The 21,692-nt window shown below is 44.7% G+C and overlaps 1 protein-coding gene across 1 annotated transcript; it reads left to right on the plus strand.

The window, feature by feature from the left end:
• LOC141104767 (uncharacterized) lies at positions 1-20,755 on the plus strand. Its single transcript, XM_073594486.1, has 7 exons — positions 1-264; positions 889-1,008; positions 1,146-1,316; positions 12,532-12,729; positions 13,056-13,247; positions 13,334-13,457; positions 15,514-20,755. The coding sequence occupies exons 2-7, from the start codon at positions 913-915 to the stop codon at positions 17,316-17,318; spliced, it is 2,586 nt and encodes an 861-aa protein (XP_073450587.1). The 5' UTR covers positions 1-264; positions 889-912; the 3' UTR covers positions 17,319-20,755.
• The last annotated feature ends 937 nt before the right edge of the window (positions 20,756-21,692 follow it).

Below are 21,692 nucleotides of genomic sequence, written 5' to 3' on the forward strand. Positions count from 1 at the left end.
GTCATCAGTGGAGCTCCACTCTGCAGCCAAACCCCTCTCGAAGAAACACAGGAAGTATGGGCGGAGTATAGACTAGATATAGGATACATTTACTCCGTACCCTGAGAAACCCCACATGATGCAGTTTCTAACAAGACAGCAATATCACATATTGTGCGCGGATCACTCTGACGGGAACTTATGAAAGATAAGCATAGAACGTTGTAGTTTCCAAGGTGAAAGGAGGAGGAAAAAGAGAGCACACATCACTGGAACACAAAGAGGGTAATAAGATTCTATTTTTATTTAAACCAAGAAATCACCCTCCACCCCCACCCCCCCTGTCATGTGCGTTCTTTTCCTCCATAGTCACTGTGATGTCTTTATCTCCAACATCCACTACTACACAAACCTAAAATACTGTTATCAGGGGTTATTTTTTAATATGTGCCCAGATACATCCAGGGCTTCTGGTTTATAGACCAGATACATTCTAAATATAGAACCATTTATCCAACTGTCCATCCAGAGCCTCTGGTTTATAGACCAGATATATCCTAAATATAGAACCATTTATCCAACTGAACATCCATAGCCCCTGGTTTATAGACCGGATACATCCTAATTATAGAGCAATTTATCCAACTGTCCATCCAGAGCCTCTGGTTTATAGACCAGATACAGCCTAAATATAGAACCATTTATCCAACTGTCCATCCAGAGCCTTTGGTTTATAGTCCAGATACATGCTGGACAGGAAGTCAAAGGATTTGTCCACAACCAGGACACAGAATAATACCTTGAAAAAAGTCCTAACTCTTCCCCAGATTTTGGTAGGAGTTGTTATTTAAAGGGAATTTTTCATCCTATTACAGTTCAGATAATTCTCAGTTTATAATTTGTCTACAGAGAGGAGAGTCCTGTATAGATCACATGACCACATCAATGAGGATGGAGACGGGCCAAAATCACATTACTGAAAGGATATTGGACCTCACCCTGGAGATCATCAGCCTGCTGATCGGAGAGGTGAGGAGGATTCTGGGAGGTCATATGACATCACCCTAATCTATATTTATAAAACACAGACCTGACCAGAGAGGTGAGGAGGATTCTGGATCCTGGGGGGTCTGTAGTGAAATTTGTTACTTTCTATCTTTACACAGGATTATACAATAGTGAGAAAAATATCTGGTGAACCATTAACACCCAGCAGCAGTCTTCACAGGACATCACCTATCACAGTTCCTTCACCTCACTGCCTGACAACAGAGGTAACCAGTGCCAAGAAGATTCTAGAAGTCACCAAGAAGATGATGGAGCTACTGACAGGAGAGGTGAGTGGTGCCGGGAATTCTGGGACATTATCCAGTAACAGACAAGGGATACAAGTGCACGTAGGTTCCGCGAGTGCATGTGTATTGTCTTGTTGAGTATTAGTGTATTGTCTTGTTGAGTATTAGTGTATTGTCTTGTTGAGTATTAGTGTAGTGTCTTGTTGAGTATTTGTGTCAGGAAGCTAGTTGTTAGGTAATTTGGACAGGGTGTAATCCACAATCCTCATTAAATTTAATAGGTATGATGCCCGGCGGGTGTGGAGAGGCGACTCATTGTACATCTTGCGGCATGTATGCGTTCGTTGATCATTCGATCGAGGGTGAATACTGCTTGCTGTGTAAAATGTAAGCACATTGTTTCCCTGGAAGCCCAGGTTCTGAATCTGGGGAAGCAACTGTAAGCAATGAGACGTCCCTCCATACTAAAGGAGAGCCAGGAACATAGGCAGAAAGAATAGATGGGTGACAGTCAGGAAGGGTAGAAGGGGAAGTGCCAGGGAGGCCGATCCAGGGCTGGAGCATCCCAATAAGTACGCTGCATTGAGTGACATTGGTGAAACCAGTCAGGGACCAGCACTGCTGGAGCTGAGGGACTCTCCTAGCTGCCGAGGGAAGAACTCCTCCAGTGAGTTGGGGAGGGGGGAGCTAAGGGAAAGGAAAGACAGATTCTGGTGGTAGGGGACTCAATTCTTAGAAAGACAGAGAGGCCAATCTGTAACAAAGACCTGAAGCGCTAAACTGTATGTTGTCTACCGGGCACTCGGGTTCGGCACATCACGGATCTGGTGGACAGATTGCTGGGAGGGGCTGGGGAAGACCCGGCTGTCATGGTGCACGTTGGCACCAATGACAAAGTCAGAGGCAGATGGAGTGTCCTAAAGAACGATTTTAGGGACTTGGGAGCTAAATTGAGGAAAAGGACCTCCAAGGTGGTATTCTCAGGAATACTACCGGTACATCGGGCCACACCAGAAAGGCAGAGGGAGATTAGGGAAGTAAACAAGTGGCTGCAGAGCTGGTGTAGTAAGGAGGTGTTTGGGTTCCTGGAGGACTGGGCCGACTTCTCAGTCGATAACCGGTACTATAGAAGGGATGGACTGCACCTAAATGAGGAGGGTACAGATCAGCTGGGAATGAAGATGGCCAAAAAGTTAGAGGGGTTTTTAAACTAGGCAATGGGGAGGAGGGTCCAGAGGTAGAGATAGCCAGCGCGGAACATATTCCAGAGGGTAGTATTGGGGGCATTAGTGATAGGTTGAGCAAAGTACATAAACCCAAGGTAAGTATAGTAGCAAGTCCTTGTTGCAATCTTGGAACACCCAATAAGAAGATAATATGCAACCGGCCTAAACTACGTGGCATGTTCACCATTGCCAGGAGCCTGGAGGACAAGATGGGTGAACTAGAGATATTGTTGTACGAGGAGGATTTGGATTTTGTGGGAATTTCAGAGACCTGGTTCAACAGCTCTCATGATTGGCTGCCAACGATTGAAGTGTATACCCTTTATCGCAAGGATAGAGAGGGTAAAAAAGGGAGAGGGGTATGCCTATTAGGGATGAGCCGAACACCCCCCGGTTCGGTTCGCACCAGAACCTGCGAACGGACCGAAAGTTCGCACGAACGTTAGAACCCCATTGACGTCTATGGGACTCGAACGTTCAAAATCAAAAGTGCTCATTTTAAAGGCTAATTTGCATGGTATTGTCCTAAAAAGGGTTTGGGGACCCGGGTCCTACCCCAGGTTACATGTATCAATGCAAAAAAAACTTTTAAAAACGGACGTTTTTTCGGGAGCAGTGATTTTAATGATGCTTAAAGTAAAAAAAAAAAGTGAAATATTCCTTTAAATATCGTACCTGGGGGGTGTCTATAGTATGCCTGTAAAGTGACGCGTGTTTCCCGTGTTTAGAACAGTCCCTGCACCAAATGTCATTTTTAAAGGAAAAAATCTCATTTAAAACTGCTTGCGGGTTTAATGTCATGTCGGGTCATGGCAATATGGATGAAAAACAGTGAGACAAACGGCATGGGTACCCCCCAGTCCATTACCAGGCCCTTTGGGTCTTGTATGGATATTAAGGGGAACCCCGCACCCAAATTAAAATAAGGAAAGGCCCTATATACTCTGAACAGCAGTATACAGGCGGTGCAAACAAGACAGGGACTGTAGGTTTGTTGTTAAGTAGAATCTCTTTGTAATTTTGAACGGGTACATTTTTAACGCGTTTAGCTCCAGCCAAAAAATCTTTTTTAAGCTTTTTGGAAAACATAGGGAAGGGTTATCACCCCTGTGACATTTGTTTTGCTGTCTTTCCTCCTCTTCAGAAGATTTCACCTCACTTTTTGTCCCAATGAAAAATGTTTTTTGAAAATGTGGGTTTTTTGTGGAACAAGGATTGGAAAGCATCAGTGGAAAGGAGAAATTGTTTTCCCATATTAACTCTTACAGGAGAGAATTTCCCTTCCTAGGGGTAGATTTCATCTCACTTCCTGTTGTCTCCTTCCGTTTGCAAGTAGGAGTCGTTTGTAAGTTAGATGTTTGAAAGTAGGGTCCTGCCCTATATACTCAGCAGAAATTTGGGCCTTAGGTGTTGCTGTGGCCACAACACTGTAAGCCCTCACAGGGCCCTGCTGTGAAATATTAGATCAAGAATTGTAATTACACGCCCCTGTTGAACAGGAGCTGAAAAATTAGGCCTTAGGCACTGGTGCTGTGGTGCCACAACACTGCAACCCCTCACAGACACTCTAGTTGGAACGCAGGAACGAGCCCTGCTGCAAAGTATTGCATCAAAAATTGTAATTACACGCCCCTGTTAGACAGGGGCAGAAAAATTGGGCCTTAGGCACTGGTGCTGGTGCCACAACACTGCAACCCCTCACAGACACTCTAGTTGGAACGCAGGAACGAGCCCTGCTGCAAAGTATTGCATCAAAAATTGTAATTACACGCCCCTGTTAGACAGGGGCAGAAAAATTGGGCCTTAGGCACTGGTGCTGGTGCCACAACACTGCAACCCCTCACAGACACTCTAGTTGGAATGCAGGAACGAGCCCTGCTGCAAAGTATTACATCAAAAATTGTAATTACACGCCCCTGTTAAACAGGGGCTGAAAAATTGTGCCTTAGGCACTGGTGGTGGCGCCCAGAACCAAAAATGTTCTTACAAGCTATCAGCGTGATGATTGAGGAGGAAGAGGATAATTACTCAGGGATAGTCACTCAGCATCAGCATAGGCAGTTTTTGAAGGGATCTGAGATTTCAAAAAAAATTATTCGGTTACATCAGCATCAGGTGCTTGGTAGCTGTTGGTGATCCAAGACTGATTCATTTTTATGAAGGTCAGCCGATCGACCGAGTCGGTGGACAGACGCACCCTGTGATCGGTTACCACGCCTCCAGCAGCACTGAATGTGCGTTCCGAAAGAACGCTGGATGCAGGACAGGCCAGTAGCTCAATTGCATACTGTGCAAGCTCTGGCCAGTGATCCATCCTCAAGACCCAGTAACCCAGAGGATTTTCGGTGGGAAAGGTGTCCAAGTCTGATCTTGCCCCTAGGTATTCCTGCACCATGTAAAACAGACGCTGGCGATGGTTGCTGGAACCGATCATACCTTGGGGCTGCGGACCAAAAAATTGTCTGAACGCATCGGTCAGACGGCCACCTTCTCCACCGCTCCTTCTTTGACTGACCGAAGCCTCAGCAACACGTTGTCCAGAAACAGGAGTTTGTAACCTCCCAGTCTCTGGGAACGCATTGCACAGACCTTTCTGCAAGGCCTCCCGAAGATGTTTCATCCTCTGCTCCCTCTGCGATGGCAAGATAAGGTCCGCAACCTTACCCTTGTAACGTGGATCAAGGAGGGTTGCCAGCCAGTATTGGTCCTTCTCCTTGATACCACGAATACGAGGATCCTTACGCAGGCTTTGCAGGATCAGGGAGGCCATGCAGCGTAGGTTTGCTGAGGCATTCGGTCCGGAGTCCTCTGGGTCACTAAGGACGACAACGTCCGCAGCCACCTCCTCCCAGCCACGTACAAGTCCATGTGTTTCTTGGGACTGATCCCTTAAAGACTGCTGCTGATGCTGAGTGCCAGGCTCCACCTCCATACTGACACAATCTTCCTCCTCCTCCTCCTCCTCCTCGTCCTCTTCCTGTGTGATCGGCGGGCACGCAGGAACACTGTCTGGATAAAGGGGGCCTTGAGAGCTAAGGAAGTCCTCCTCTTCCTGCCTCTGTTCTGCCTCAAGTGCCCTGTCCATTATTCCACGCAGCGTGTGCTCCAACAGGTGGACAAGGGGGACAGTGTCACTGATGCATGTACTGTCACTGCTCACCATCCTCGTGGCCTCCTCAAATGGTGACAGGACAGTGCATGCATCCCTGATCATGGCCCACTGGCGTGGGGAAAAAAAACCAAGCTCCCCTGACCCTGTCCTGGTGCCATAGTCGCACAGGTACTCATTGATGGCCCTCTGCTGCGTGTGCAGCCGCTGCAGCATGGCCAACGTTGAGTTCCACCTGGTGGGCATGTCACAGATTAGGCGGTTCTTAGGCAGGTTAAACTCCTTTTGGAGGTCCGTCAGCCGAGCACTGGCATTATATGACCGGCGGAAATGCACACAGACTTTCCTGGCCTGCCTCAGGACATCCTGTAAGCCCGGGTACCTGCCCAAGAACCGCTGCACCACCAAGTTAAGGACGTGAGCCAAACAGGGCACATGGGTCATTTGTCCCTGTCGGAGGGCAGAGAGGAGGTTGGTGCCATTGTCGCAAACCACCATTCCTGCCTTAAGTTGGCGTGGCGTCAACCACCTCTGAACCTGCCCCTGCAGAGCTGACAGAACCTCTGCCCCAGTGTGGCTCCTGTCCCCCAAGCACACCAGCTCAAGCACCGCATGGCATCTTTTGGCCTGCGTACTTGCGTAGCCCCTTGAACGACTACGGAGCACCGCTGGTTCCGAGGAAGAGGCCATGGAGGAAGAAGAAGAGGAGGGGGTGGAGGAGAGAGGTGTGTCACAATCAGCATTTTGGAGGCGTGGTGGCGGAACAACCTCCAACACTACTGCACCTTGTCCTGCATCCTTCCCAGCTGCCAGCAGAGTCACCCAATGTGCCGTGAAACTTAGGTAACGTCCCTGTCCATGCCTGCTGGACCATGAGTCAGCGGTAATATGCACCTTACCGCTGACCGCCCTGTCCAGCGAGGCATGGACATTGCCTTCCACATGCCGGTAGAGAGCCGGAATCGCCTTCCGTGAGAAAAAGTGGCGTTTGGGTACCTGCCACTGAGGAACCGCACATTCCACAAACTCACGGAAGGGGGCAGAGTCTACCAACTGAAAAGGCAGCAGTTGAAGTGCTAGCAATTTTGCCAAGCTAGCATTCAACCGCTGGGCATGTGGATGGCTGGGAGCAAACTTCTTTCGGCGGTGCAGCAGCTGGGGCAGGGAAATTTGCCTGGTACAATCTGACGTCGGTGTACCAAAAGCAGATTGCCCACAAGTACTTGGCTGTGACACACCTAATTCTACACCTTCATTCCTCTCACTGCAGGTCTCAGAGAGGACTGGAGGTCTAGTGGGGTTGGAAATCTCAGCTGATGAGGAGCAAGGGGAGATCCTCTTTGTTCTTTGGTGTGGGTCTTTTAGATACGCTTGCCAACGAACTGCATGGCAGGTCAACATATGTCTGGTCAAGCATGTGGTACCCAAGCGGGAGATGTTTTGGCCACGTGAGATACGCTTGAGACATATGTTGCAAATAGCAGCGGTGCAATCTGATGCACTCGTCTCAAAAAAGGCCCACACCAAAGAACTTTTTGAATAACGCGCAGAGACTGCAGCGCCCTGCACATGTGGAGCTTTGGGGTGTGATGCAGTCAATGTGCTGCCCTTAGGCTGGCCCCTGGAGGGCATCCTGCCTCGTTGGTGATGTGCCGCCTCCTCCTCCTCCTCCTCCTCTCTCCTATCAGGCACCCACGTTGAGTCAGTGACCTCATCATCCCCTCCCTCCTCATCACTGGAGCAAACCTGGCAGTATGCTGCAGCAGGGGGAGCATGACTGCCAGATTGCTGTCCTTCTTGGGCACCCCCTCTGTCCGTGCTCATGTTACTGCCTTCATCGATCTCAGTATCATCATCAAAGCCTTCCAAACGCTGGGCATCCTCCTGGAGCATGTACCCAACACTGTGGTCAAACAGTTCGAGGGAATCCTCATGAGGACATGGTGGAGCTAGGGAAGGAGTCACTGATGACATTGAGCTGAGGGAAGAGGCCGCTGCTTTGCCAGACAAAGCACCCTGGGCATGGGTGAGAGAGGATGAGGAGGATGAGGACGGCTTGGTCATCCACTCGACCAAGTCTTCCGCATGTTGCGGCTCAACACGGCCAGCTGCCGAAAAAAAGGCCAAGCGTGTCCCATGGCCACGTGCTGATGAGGATGCACCGTCTCCACGACCAGCACTAGACACAGAGCCTGCTTGCCCTCTCTTATTGGCTTGTGACTGTCTGCCTCTCCTTCTTGGCCTTCCAGACATACTAATGGCCTGTAGCTGCACTAAGCTGGGATAGAACACCAGTAATTTTCTTCAGGTAGCTTTATATACTGTAACCAGACAAGCCTGCCTGTCAGTAGGAAGATAACAGGAACGGATCTAGCTGAACACTGTGAGCAGGACGCACTGTACTAAATGTAAATAGTCTAGCTGCCTGACCGTGGTACTAATAGGATCAAATAGAACACCAGTAATTTTCTTCAGGTAGCTTTATATACTGTAACCAGACAAGCCTGCCTGTCAGTAGGAAGATAACAGGAACTGATCTAGCTGAACACTGTGAGCAGGATGCACTGTACTAAATGTAAATAGTCTAGAAGATAACAGGAACGGATCTAGCTGAACACTGTGAGCAGGACGCACTGCACTAAATGTAAATAGTCTAGAAGATAACAGGAACGGATCTAGCTGAACACTGTGAGCAAGACGCACTGTACTAAATGTAAATAGTCTAGCTGCCTGACCGTGGTACTAATAGGATCAAATAGAACACCAGTAATTTTCTTCAGGTAGCTTTATATACTGTAACCAGACAAGCCTGCCTGTCAGTAGGAAGATAACAGGAACGGATCTAGCTGAACACTGTGAGCAGGACGCACTGTACTAAATGTAAATAGTCTAGCTGCCTGACCGTGGTACTAATAGGATCAAATAGAACACCAGTAATTTTCTTCAGGTAGCTTTATATACTGTAACCAGACAAGCCTGCCTGTCAGTAGGAAGATAACAGGAACGGATCTAGCTGAACACTGTGAGCAGGACGCACTGTACTAAATGTAAATAGTCTAGCTGCCTGACCGTGGTACTAACAGGATCAAATAGAACACCAGTAATTTTCTTCAGGTAGCTTTATATACTGTAACCAGACAAGCCTGCCTGTCAGTAGGAAGATAAGAGGAACGGATCTAGCTGAACACTGTGAGCAGGACGCACTGTACTAAATGTAAATAGTCTAGCTGCCTGACCGTGGTACTAATAGGATCAAACAGAACACCAGTAATTTTCTTCAGGTAGCTTTATATACTGTAACCAGACAAGCCTGCCTGTCAGTAGGAAGATAACAGGAACGGATCTAGCTGAACACTGTGAGCAGGACGCACTGTACTAAATGTAAATAGTCTAGCTGCCTGACCGTGGTACTAATAGGATCAAATAGAACACCAGTAATTTTCTTCAGGTAGCTTTATATACTGTAACCAGACAAGCCTGCCTGTCAGTAGGAAGATAACAGGAACGGATCTAGCTGAACACTGTGAGCAGGACGCACTGCACTAAATGTAAATAGTCTAGAAGATAACAGGAACGGATCTAGCTGAACACTGTGAGCAGGACGCACTGCACTAAATGTAAATAGTCTAGAAGATAACAGGAACGGATCTAGCTGAACACTGTGAGCAGGACGCACTGCACTAAATGTAAATAGTCTAGAAGATAACAGGAACGGATCTAGCTAAACTGAATACAGTGTATATATATATATGCAACACCTGGGATGCATATATATACACAATACACTGTAAGTGCAGCTAACTGACTGACTGTTCTGCCTAATCTATCTAACTCAAATCAAATGACACTGTCTGTCTCTCTCTCTCTCTCTCAATGAATGCCGGAACACACACTACACAGGGCCGCCGTGCAGGCGGCCTTATATAGTGTGGGGCGTGTACTAAATCCCCTGAGCCATAATTGGCCAAAGCCTCCTTGGCTTTGGCCAATTATGGCTCTCTGTTCAGGCGGCGCTGTGATTGGCCAAGCATGCGGGTCATAGTGCATGCTTGGCCAATCATCAGCAAGCAATGCACTGCGATGCCGCAGTGAATTATGGGCCGTGACGCGCCACACGAATTTGGCGCGAACGGCCCATATCGTTCGCAATTCGGCGAACGGGCGAACAGCCGATGTTCGAGTCGAACATGGGTTCGACTCGAACACGAAGCTCATCCCTAATGCCTATATATCAAGAATAATGTACAAGTGAATGTGAGAGATGACATCACTAAGGGAGCTAGGGAGGAGGTGGAATCCTTATGGGTAGAGCTCCAAAGGGATGAAGCTAAGGGGAAAATAATACTGGGAGTATGCTATAGGCCCCCTAACCTAAGGGAAGAAGGGGAGATAGATCTCCTATTACAATTTGGATTGGCAGCAAGGATGGGAAGTGTTATCATAATGGTGGATTTTAATTTTCCAGACATAGACTGGATGGAGGGACCCACGCATTCATCGAAGGCTCGCCAGTCCCTAATGTCTTGCAGGACAAATTTATAGGTCAGATGGTAGAAGTGCCAACTAGAAATAAAGGGTTACTGGATCTACTGATTACCAACAATACAGACCTGATCACGGATGTGGAAATAGGGGGGAATTTAGGTAACAACGATCACAAGTCAATTGGCTTCAGTATAAATCACACAAATAGGAAACATAAGGGGAATACAAAGACACTGAATTTCAAAACAGCCAACTTCCCTAAACTAAAAACTTTGCTAGAAGGCATAAATTGGGATAAAATCTTAGTAACAAAGAACACAGAGGAGAGATGGGTTTGCTTTAAGAGCATATTAAATAAGGGCATTAGCCAATGCATCCCATTGGGTTATAAATTTAAAAGAGCAAACAAAAGTCCTGGATGGCTTAACTCCAATGTAAAAATGCATATAAAAGTAAAGGAGAAGGCCTTCAAAAAATACAAGGTGGAGGGATCATCATCAGCATTCAGACTTTATAAAGAATGCAACAAGACATGTAAGGGTGCAATGAGGACGGCTAAGACAGAACATGAAAGACAGCAGAGGAGAGCAAAAAAAATCCCAAGAAATTCTTTAAGTATGTAAACAGTAAAAAAGGAAGGACAGACCATATTGGACCCATAAAGAATGAGGAAGGACATCTGGTTACAAAGGATGGGGAGATGGCGAAGGTATTGAATTTATTCTTCTCCTCAGTCTTCACGAGGGAATCGAGGGGCTTCAATAACCAAAACTGCAGTGTTTATCCTCATGACACCTGGCACCTCCATGGTTAACAGAGGACAGAATTAAAATTAGACTTGGGAAACTTAACATTAATAAATCACTGGGACCAGATGGCTTGCACCCAAGGATACTTAGGGAACTCAGTCAGGTAATTGCCAGACCATTGTTCCTATTTTTTACTGAGAGTCTACTGACTGGAATGGTAACAGCTGATTGGAGAAAAGCCAATGTAGCACCAATATTTAAAAAGGGCCCAAAATACATCCCTGGGAATTACAGACCAGTTAGCCTAACATCAATAGTATGTAAACTCTTGGAGGGGATGATAAGGGACTATATACAAGATTTTAGTAATGAGAACGGTACTATTAGCAGTAATCAGCATGGATTCATGAAGAATCGTTCTTGCCAAACCAATCTATTAACCTTCTATGAGGAGGTGAGTTGCTATCTAGATAAAGGAAGGCCCGTAGACGTGGTGTATTTGGATTTTGCAAAAGCATTTGACACAGTTCCCCAAAAAAGTTTACTGTACAAAATAAGGTCAGTTGGCATGGACCATAGGGTGAGTACATGGACTGAATACTGGCTACAAGGGCGAGTTCAGAGGGTGGTGATAAATGGGGAGTACTCAGAATGGTCAGAGGTGGGTAGTGGGGTCCCCCAGGGTTCTGTGCTGGGACCAATCCTGTTTAATTTGTTCATAAACGACCTGGAGGATGGGGTAAACAGTTCAATCTCTGTATTTGCAGACAATACTAAGCTAAGCAGAGCAATAACTTCTCCGCAGGATGTGGAAACCTTGCAAAAAGATCTGAACAAATTAATGGGGTGGGCAACTACATGGCAAATGAGGTTCAATGTAGAAAAATGTAAAATAATGCATTTGGGTGCCAAAAATATGAATGCAATTTATACACTGGGGGGAGAACCTCTGGGGGAATCTAGGATAGAAAAGGACCTGGGGGTCCTAGTAGATGATAGGCTGAGCAATGGCATGCAATGCCAAGCTGCTGCTAACAAAGCAAACATAATATTGGCATTAAAAAGGGATCAACTCCAGAGATAAAACGATAATTCTCCCGATCTACAAGACTCTGGTCCGGCCGCACCTAGAGTATGCTGTCCAGTTCTGGGCACCAGTCCACAGGAAGGATGTACTGGAAATGGAGCGAGTACAAAGAAGGGCAACAAAGCTAATAAAGGGTCTGGAGGATATTAGTTATGAGGAAAGGTTGCGAGCACTGAACTTATTCTCTCTGGAGAAGAGACGCTTGAGAGGGGATATGATTTCAATATACAAATACCGTACTGGCGACCCCACAATAGGGATAAAACTTTTTCGTGGAAGGAAGTTTAACAAGACTCGTGGCCACTCATTAAAATTAGAAGAAAAGAGGTTTAACTTTAAACTGTGTAGAGGGTTCTTTACGGTAAGAGCGGCAAGGATGTGGAATTCCCTTCCACAGGCCGTGGTCTCAGCGGGGGGCATCGATAGTTTCAAGAAACTATTGGATAAGCACCTGAACGACCACAACATACAGGAATATACAATGTAATACTGATATATAATCACACACATAGGTTGGGATTGATGGACTTGTGTCTTTTTTCGACCTCACCCATTATGTAACTATGTGTCTGGATGGTGATTGTATCATTGTGTGTGTCAGGTTCCTATAAGGTGTCAGGATGTCACTGTCTATTTCTCCATGGAGGAGTGGGAGTATTTAGAAGGACACAAGGATCTCTACAAGGACGTCATGATGGAGAATCAACAGCTTCTTAATGATGTAAATATGAAAAAAAATAATCTCCATAATGGGATATTAATACTCACGCTGGAGATCGTCTGTCTACTGACTGGAGAGGTGAGGAGGATTCTGGGAGTGTTTAATCATTCTTAACTCTATGAATAAAATATAGACCTGTCTTGTTAGGTGAGGAGGATTCTTTTTTTTTTTAATTCAGTACTTTTTTTATTCTTTTCATAACAGTACAAGTTATACATTTATACATACATTTTTTTCCAGATACATAATCTTATTTCTAAGATTCACCCACCCAAAAAAAAAAAACACAATCCTTAATTTATTTTTTATCCTCCCCATACTGTATCTCTCCCCTCCCCCTCGACCCCGCTTTGGGGTCGAGGGGAGGAGGATTCTGATATACTATCAATTGATGTATATTACAGGACTGTACTGTAGTTATGAAGTCATCTACTGAGAATATTATAAAAAGGAGAAGTCACCGCTTGTCCACAAGACAAAGAGAAAGACAAGACCTCATCCCCATGCATTCAATACCCCTCCTAGCCCTACAGGAAAATAATGAGAAGAAGATTCTAGAAGTCACCAAGAAGATCACTGAGCTGCTGACAGGAGAGGTGAGCGGTGGTGGGAATTCTGGGACATTATCCAGTAACAGACAAGGGATGTGTCTGGATGGTGACTGTATCATTGTGTGTGTCAGGTTCCTATAAGGTGTCAGGATGTCACTGTCTATTTCTCCATGGAGGAGTGGGAGTATTTAGAAGGACACAAGGATCTCTACAAGGACGTCATGATGGAGAATCAGCCGCCCCTCACATCACCGGGTAAGAGGAGACTTTATTGTAAAGGAGAGAGCAGTACGGAGGGTCCACCTAGATCCCCCATCATCTGATAAACACATAGAAACAATGTATTCAGTCAGTGTGTGTGTTTCCTACAGATGGATCCAGTAATGGGAACCCACCAGAGAGATCTCCCCGATTCCACACAGGAACATCACACCATCCCTCATTTATATATATTGGGTATAGTAATCTAGAACAAGACTATCACGCATCCATACAGCTTTAAAAAGGCTCCACCTAGATCCCCCCTCATCTGATAAACACATAGAAACAATGTATTCAGTCAGTGTGTGTGTTTCCTACAGATGGATCCAGTAATGGGAACCCACCAGAGAGATGGCCCCGTCCTCTGTATTCCCGGGATTCCACACAGGAAGATCACATCATCCCTCATTTATATATTGGGTATAGTCATCTAAAACAAGACTGTCCTTCATCCACACAGCTCTAAAAACAAGGCTTCCCTTTCATATACAGAGAGGTTTTTTATTTAATTACACACACAGTTTGCTGCTCATGTACAGAGATCATCACATCCTTCTGTAAAGGAAATATTAAGAAACCTTAACTGTTGACAGCAAGAACATCATCGATATACCCACCCCACCATGTCATGTTCCCAACAAATGAGGAGGAGATACTGTACACCATATGAAAGGTCCATCTCCATTATTCATTATGTTTTTAAGAAATGAGGTGGATTGAAGGGGTTGTAAACTCTCATGGTTTTTCACCTCAATGCATTCTATGCATTGAGGTGAAAAACCTTCTCTCATGCTGCAGCCCCCAGTGCCCCTGAACCCGGTCTTTTTCTCCCCAGGGATGAGTACACCAGCTCTAGCTGGTGTCTCGTGTCCTGATTGGAAAGATTTCTAGCAGCACAGCCATTGGCTTCCACTGCTGTCAATCAAATCCAATGATGCGGGTGCCGGGGGGCAGGGCCGAGTCCTGCTTTCTGTGTCGATAAACGCAAAAGTAGGAGCCGGGAGTGCGCCCGCATGGGTGTCCCGAAGGAGACCGATTTGCGATTTGCTGACGGGGCACTCGAGAAGAGGAGGAGCTACCAGCACTGCTGAGGGACCCCAGAAGAGGAGGATCAGGGCCTCTCTGTGCAAAACCAACTGCACAGTGGAGGTAAGTATGATATCTTGTTATTTATTTTATTTTTTTAAACAAACCTTTACTAACCCTTTAAGGTCCATCTCCTTTCTCAATTTCCAACATGAAAGTGCTTCAATATACTAAAAATGAAACTGTCCAGGGCTCAGAACAAACAAAAATTCTCTTCCAGAGATTAATAAAAATGCTCTCAGTGCTGCACATGACCCGCTATCCTCCACCTCAGAGAACTGACTGTAATTCCAGGACTCCTCGCTTACCAATGGGTCATTAAGAGGTTTTATACATTACAGGGAAGATCCTCCAGGATCACCTCCTTGACATCATCATTGACAGCACTGCGGCTCTTTCCCTTTCGGTCACCTTGTAGAGCTCTCAGAGGTGATCTCTGACGTTGGCGGTATTCTATGTGCTGATTGGTGGAGAGCGCTGTAGAAGGTGATGGCATGGCAGCCATCTTTGTTGATGTGTCAGAGTCTGGGATGGATCTGAGGTGAGAAGATACCAGCAGGTATAGTATGAGATAACTGGAGATGTAGTATAGAGGTGGTGGTCCCGGATGATCTTCCATTGGGGGGGACACAAGTGCTTAATAACCCATTGGTAAGAGAAGGGTCGTAGAATTCCGGTGAGTTCTCCGATGTGAAGGTGGAGGATAGCGGGTGGTGTGGAGCACTGAGAACATTTTTATTAAACTCTGGAAGAGAATTTTAGACACGAGAACAGAAGAGACATAGCACTGTGCACTTTGTGTTTGGAGCTCTGGACACTTTCGCTTGGTTTGTATTCATATTTTTCTCTTCTAATTGCCCCCAAATCCATGCCAGAGCTCTTATAGATTATTTGGTGATGGACCAACATATATGATTCCTGAATGGAAGGTTATAACATTTAATGTTAAATTGTTTCTCTACAGGTGGACACAATGTCCGGAATACCTCGGAGGAACATCTCATTGTATCTCCAGATTATAAAGCAGAAGATAATAACATTGTACAATATTCTCCAGGAGGAAATCCCGTTACTCCAAATATACATCCCAGACCTTCCCAATTGGGGAGATCAATGGATCCCTCTAATCCTGAGGAATCTTCTGATGGATCCCACACCAAGACTATAGGATCTCACAGTACAGATACTTCAATAGATCCTTCTATTCCCAAGGAATCTTCTTCAAGCCATGAAGGAGTCCCCACAGAAGAGAGTTCATTGTCATGTTCAGTGTGTGGGAAATTGTTTACCAAAAAATTGTTACTTCTTAGGCACAAGAAAATTCACACAGGTGAGCGTCCCTATTCATGTTCAGAGTGCGGGAAATGCTTCATTGAGAAAGGAAATTTTGTTAAACACCAGAGAATTCACACAGGTGAACGTCCCTATTCATGTTCAGAGTGCAGGAAATGTTTCATTGATAAAGGAAAACTTATTAGACACCAGAGAATTCACACGGGGGAGCGTCCCTATTCATGTTCAGAGTGCGTGAAATGTTTCATTACAAAAGGAAATCTTGATAAACACCAGAGAGTTCACACAGGTGAGCGTCCTTATTCCTGTTCAGAGTGTGGGAAATCTTACATTCAGAAAAGAGACCTTGATAAACACCAGAGAAATCACACAGGTGAGCGTCCCTATTCATGTTCAGAGTGCGGGAAGACTTTCAATGATAAAGGAGTCCTTGTTAAACATCAGAGAAGTCACACAGGTGAGCGTCCTTATTCCTGTTCAGAGTGCGGGAAATGTTTCAGTCACAATCAATCATTTGTTGCACACCAGAGGAGTCACACTGGTGAGTATCCTTTTTCTTGTTCAGAGTGCGGGAAATGTTTCAGTCGGAAAGCACACTTTCTTGTACACCAGAGAACTCACACAGGTGAGCGTCCTTATTCATGTTCAGAGTGCGGGAAATGTTACACTCAGAATGGACACCTTCTAAATCATCAGAGAATTCACACAGGTGAACAAAAACAATCCTATTCATGTTCAGAGTGCGGGAAGACTTTCAATCATAAAAAAAGCCTTGTCAGACACCAGAGAACTCACACAGGTGAGCGTCCTTATTCATGTTCAGAGTGTGGAAAATGTTTCTGTCATAATGGAGACCTTCTAAATCATCAGAGAATTCACACAGGTGAACGTCCCTACTCATGTTCAGAGTGTGGGAAATGTTTCATTAATAAAAATTACCTTGTTATTCACCAGAGAATTCACACTGGTGAGCGTCGCTTTTCTTGTTCAGAGTGTGGGAAATGTTTCAGTCGGAAAGCATACCTTCTTGTACACCAGAGAACTCACACAGGTGAGCGTCCTTATTCATGTGCAGAGTGCGGGAAATGTTTCATTTATAATGGAGACCTTCTAAAGCATCAGAAAATTCACACAGGTGAGCGTCCTTTTTCGTGTTCAGAGTGCGGGAAACGTTTCAGTCGGAAAGCATACCTTCTTATACACCAGAGAACTCACACGGGTGAGCGTCCTTTTTCGTGTTTAGAATGCGGGAAGACTTTCAATGATAAAGGAAGCCTTGTTAAACACCAGAGAACTCACACAGGTGAATATCTTTTTTCGTGTTTAGAGTGTGGGAAAGGTTTCATTTATAATAGAGACCTTCTAAATCATCAGAGAACTCACACAGGTGAGCGTCCTTATTCGTGTTCAGAGTGCGGGAAATGTTTCAGTCGCAAACAATCACTTGTTGCACACCAGAGAATTCACACACGCTAGCGAACTTTTTCATGTTCATGGTGTGTTGGGGGAGGGGTAACAATATTATTTTTTCGGGTACATTTTGGTTTGGGGCGCCTGGAATTGAATTCTAGTAATATGACCTACTAAACATATAGAGATGACTCGGTCCCGCACTCACACAGACCGCACCATACAACTAAACTGTGCTAATACATGGCCAATATATGACAATACATGAACAACACTTCTTTTTGGTTCCTGTACATTATCGCGCTTTTGATGTTTCACTGAAGAATCCGGCTTTTCATTGGTCCATCCAATAATTATTACATTTTATAGTTTATGTTCTTTAGTTATATAAGATTTGATGTAGATTCTAGCTTTGTTTTTATTGTTTATGTAGCACCATCTACTAGAAGGTAGGTGCTAGAATAGGATTTTTCTGAGTTTTTATTAAGATATCAGTGTAGGCAAATTTAGGCAGGCCTGTGCTGTAGGCTAGGCCTGTTTGTTTTGATTTGAGATTGGGAGTGTTTAGAGTAGTAGGGGGTGTGACCACCTGTGCTCTGATTCAGAGTCGCCTCCCCTGCTTTCAGGAAGATTATTCTGGAACAGAGGTTGGACCTGAGGTTTGAGTGGCAGGCAGCTCATGTGAGCAGCTCTGACCAATTACTATTCGGTATTGGCAGCGGGCAGGCCTCCCATATAAGCTGGGGTCACATGCTACCAGCAAGTTCTGACGGTGCAGGAAGAAGGAGATTGGAGTTTTAGCAGCATGGTGGAGGGATGGAGGAGCTACCAGGATGTATTCCTGGATAAAGATCTTCACCATGGAGTGGGTGTCAAGCTGCTGTGACCGGGGAACACAGGACTTGCCCTTTGGAGAAGATAGGTGAAGGAGAAGTAACAGTACAACTGAGGAGAGTAGAACAAAGGTCTGTGACCGGGGAACACAGGACTTGCCCTTTGGAGAAGTAGGACTGAGGAGAGTAGAACAAAGTTCTGTGACCGGGGAACACAGAACTTGCCCTTTGGAGAAGGTCAGTGTGAAAGAAGCAAAAGGAGAATTGTTGAGAGTAGTGCAGAATGCTGTTCCTGGGGAACGCAGCGTTTGCAGTTATGGACTGGCTAGTCCGCTTATTACCGTGTGCTAGGCCGTCAGGGAGAGGTATCGAGTATCTCTGGCCTGGTAAAGCACTCTGGTAATACCTTCCAAAAGACTGTGTAGCTACCAAATTCACTAAGCCACTGGGGAGATGTACTGATGTATTGATTTGCTGCAGCAACACCATTCAAGAGACTTTATTACAGTAATAAAGTACAGCCAGCAAACTGGGGTTATTCAGAGTGATCCCTTTTTGTCTTACTGGAAGTGATGATACAGAAGTCTTTTGCCGCGTACACACGATCGGATTTTCCGACAACAAAATCCATGTTTTTTTTCCGACGGATGTTGGCTCAAACTTGTCTTGCATACACACGGTCACACAAAGTTGTCAGAATTTCCGATCACCAAGAACGCGGTGACGTACTAGACGTACGACGAGCCGAGAAAAATGAAGTTCAATAGCCAGTGCGGTTCTTCTGCTTGATTCCAAGCATGCGGGTGTAAAGAACATAGCACATATCATGAGGGACTCCATTTTAATTCTAAGACACCATCTTATGTTTTACAGGAAAATTGAGAAAACTCAAATATGAGTTTCAACTGAAACCCACATAAACTTTAAGCTGTTATCTATAGAAAGCCTTCTCAAGGTTACATATACATTTAAATATAGCTAGAATGTGGAGTTTGTCCTAGCTCATGTTTGTTCTTGATAAGATAAGTGCTTCCCTCAACACCTGTTTAAGAATATATATATACTCTAATAGTGAAAATGATGCAAGATTTTGTCTTATAACACCAGCTAATAGGTAAATATTAACTGAACCTATTTTCATTTCAATGACATGTATAAGTTTAGTAAAACTCCTCCCATCCCCTCAAACTGCATAAATACTGTATTTCTAACATTGCTAATTAGATATCTTTAAGTGGCTAAGCAAACCTGTCTCCTGTGTCACTTTATTGATATCTCCAGGCCTGGGGGTCTACGGAGGTCTTCCTGCATTACCTGAACCTACCTGGGTGGTCTTAGAAGCCGAAATTTCCTACAGCGGGGAACTTTGTGCGTCGGAATTGTGTACACACGATCAGAATTTACGAGAACGGATTTTGATTTTGTTGTCGGAAAATTTGAGATCCAGATCTCAAATTTGGTTTGTCGGAAATTCTGACGGAAAATGTCCGATGGAGCCTACACACGGTCAGAATTTCTGACAACAGGCTCCCATCGCACATTTCCCGTCGGAAAATCCGACCGTGTGTACGCGGCACAACAGTTTTGCAGTAGAGGATTTATACAAGAAGAGAGGAAGAGAGGAATGATACACTGCAGGAGTCAGTTCAGAGGAGGAAGAGGAGCAAGTCTGCAGTGGAGATATGCAGGGGAGTTGAGCAATAGTCTGTGAATGTTAGAAGTGCATCATTTTTCAGGGCTAAAGCTGCTAATCAATGTTCTACAAATGTGATGACAAATCAATAAGTGCTATGGGCATCCCATATCTTCCTTTACCCCAACCGAGTTGTATCCTGCGATAAACGCAACAAAACTACGCAAATGACTGCTCAGTGTCTCAGAGGTGATAGATGGGGGTCTGGCAGCAGGGTGATTTGGTGGATGTTAGTAACTAGTGGTAACCAACCGCTACATTTATTAATCCCTAATTCTTATTTTCTAAAATAAACAAGAACGCTCCGCACATTCCAATTCTCTGTTCTCGGATTTCTGTAATCACCAGGGGCATTGCTAGGTCTACAAAAGATCTGGGGCTAGAGCCCATAGCAGCGTAGTAAAGAAAGTCATACGCTTGGGCAGGCATACATATGTATATAGTATACGTGTGTGTGTGTGTGTGTATGTATACCCCCATAGAGCCCCCCCCTTACATCAGGGTCCCCAGAGAGCCTCCCCTTACATTAGGGTCCCCAGAGAGCCTCCCCCCCATTAGGGTCCCCAGAGATACCGAGCATGCGTGGAACTTTGTGCATCGAAATTGTGTAAAGACGAATTGTGTACACACGATTTGTGTACACCTTAAATCAGGGTCCCCAGAGAGCCCCCCACTTACATCAGGGTCCCCAGAGAGCCTCCCCTCCCCTTGGGGACCCCTGCAGAGACTCGGGGCTATGGGCCCCAGATTCGGGGCTATAGCTGCAAAAGCCACCCCCTAGCGACGCCACTGGTAATCACTATGGAGAATTTCATTATTGAAGACAGATAGAGATTTCTTTTAGTTTTTTTTTTTCACAATTATTCTGTACAGAAAAAAAAATTCTTTTAGTTTCTGTTATAAAACGTATAAATCATCTTTATCTATATTCTGCTACATTTCTTTTATGAAATAAAAAAATATATTTCTAAAATAAATCAGTGTGTATTATTTTGTCTTTAGAGTCTTAAAACTATGATAGAAATTTCTGAAAAATCGATCAATCCTGGGGTTCTCATTCCCAGAGGCAGCAAAAACGCCAGGACAATACAAATACCCCCCAAATGACCTGTCTTTTGAGAGAAGACAGTCCAAGGTATTTAGTAAGTGACATTTTTGAGAGTTTTTAGAAGCTGTCATATTTTTTGTCGCAATTTTTCTGGAAAATAAATAAATGAAAAAAAAAGGAAATTCACAATTGTTTTTCTTTACATACTGTCACCAGTGCAGTACAGCCTCACCATAACTGGTGTGGTGGTGATCAGGGATACTGACTGGTAACAGTGTGTAAAAAAACATATAGTATGTATATATATTTTTTTTTTACGTTTTTTTTTTTTCTTACATTTTTTTTTTTTAGTTTTTTTTTTTAACATATTTTGACCAGAGCAATACAGTGAAAAAGAGGGGATTTTGCCAGAGTTACGCAACATGTCTGTCTGTTGATCCCATCCCGATATACATTTGGTAAAAACTATTTTCCTCAGAAAGTGGGATTTTAACCCTTTCATGACTAAGCCTATTTCTGACATTTGGTGTTTACAAGTTATAATCTGTATTTTTTGATAGAAAATTACTTAGAACCCCCAAACATTATGTATATTTTTTAGAAGAGAATCTAGGGAATAAAATGGCGATTGGTGCAATATTTTATATCACACGGTATTTGTGCAGAGGTCTTTTAAACACAACTTTTTGGGGAAAAAGACAATTTCATGCATTTTAAAAAAACGAAACAGTAAAGTGAGCGCAATTTTTTTGTATAATGTGAAAGATGATGTTATGCCGAGTAAATAGATACCAAACATGTCACACTTTAAAATTGCGCACACTCGTGGAATGGCGATGAACTACGGTACCTAAAAAATACCCATT

Source organism: Aquarana catesbeiana, linkage group LG08, assembly GCF_042186555.1.
Source record: "Aquarana catesbeiana isolate 2022-GZ linkage group LG08, ASM4218655v1, whole genome shotgun sequence".
NCBI lineage: Eukaryota > Metazoa > Chordata > Amphibia > Anura > Ranidae > Aquarana > Aquarana catesbeiana.

Coding starts and splice junctions, on each gene's coding strand:
- LOC141104767 (XM_073594486.1), top strand. CDS start 913: ATGACCACATCAATGAGGATGGAGACGGGCCAAAATCACATTACTGAA. Junction 1,009..1,145: donor TCAGCCTGCTGATCGGAGAG/GTGAGGAGGATT, acceptor ATCTTTACACAG/GATTATACAATAGTGAGAAA. Junction 13,458..15,513: donor GCCGCCCCTCACATCACCGG/GTAAGAGGAGAC, acceptor GTTTCTCTACAG/GTGGACACAATGTCCGGAAT.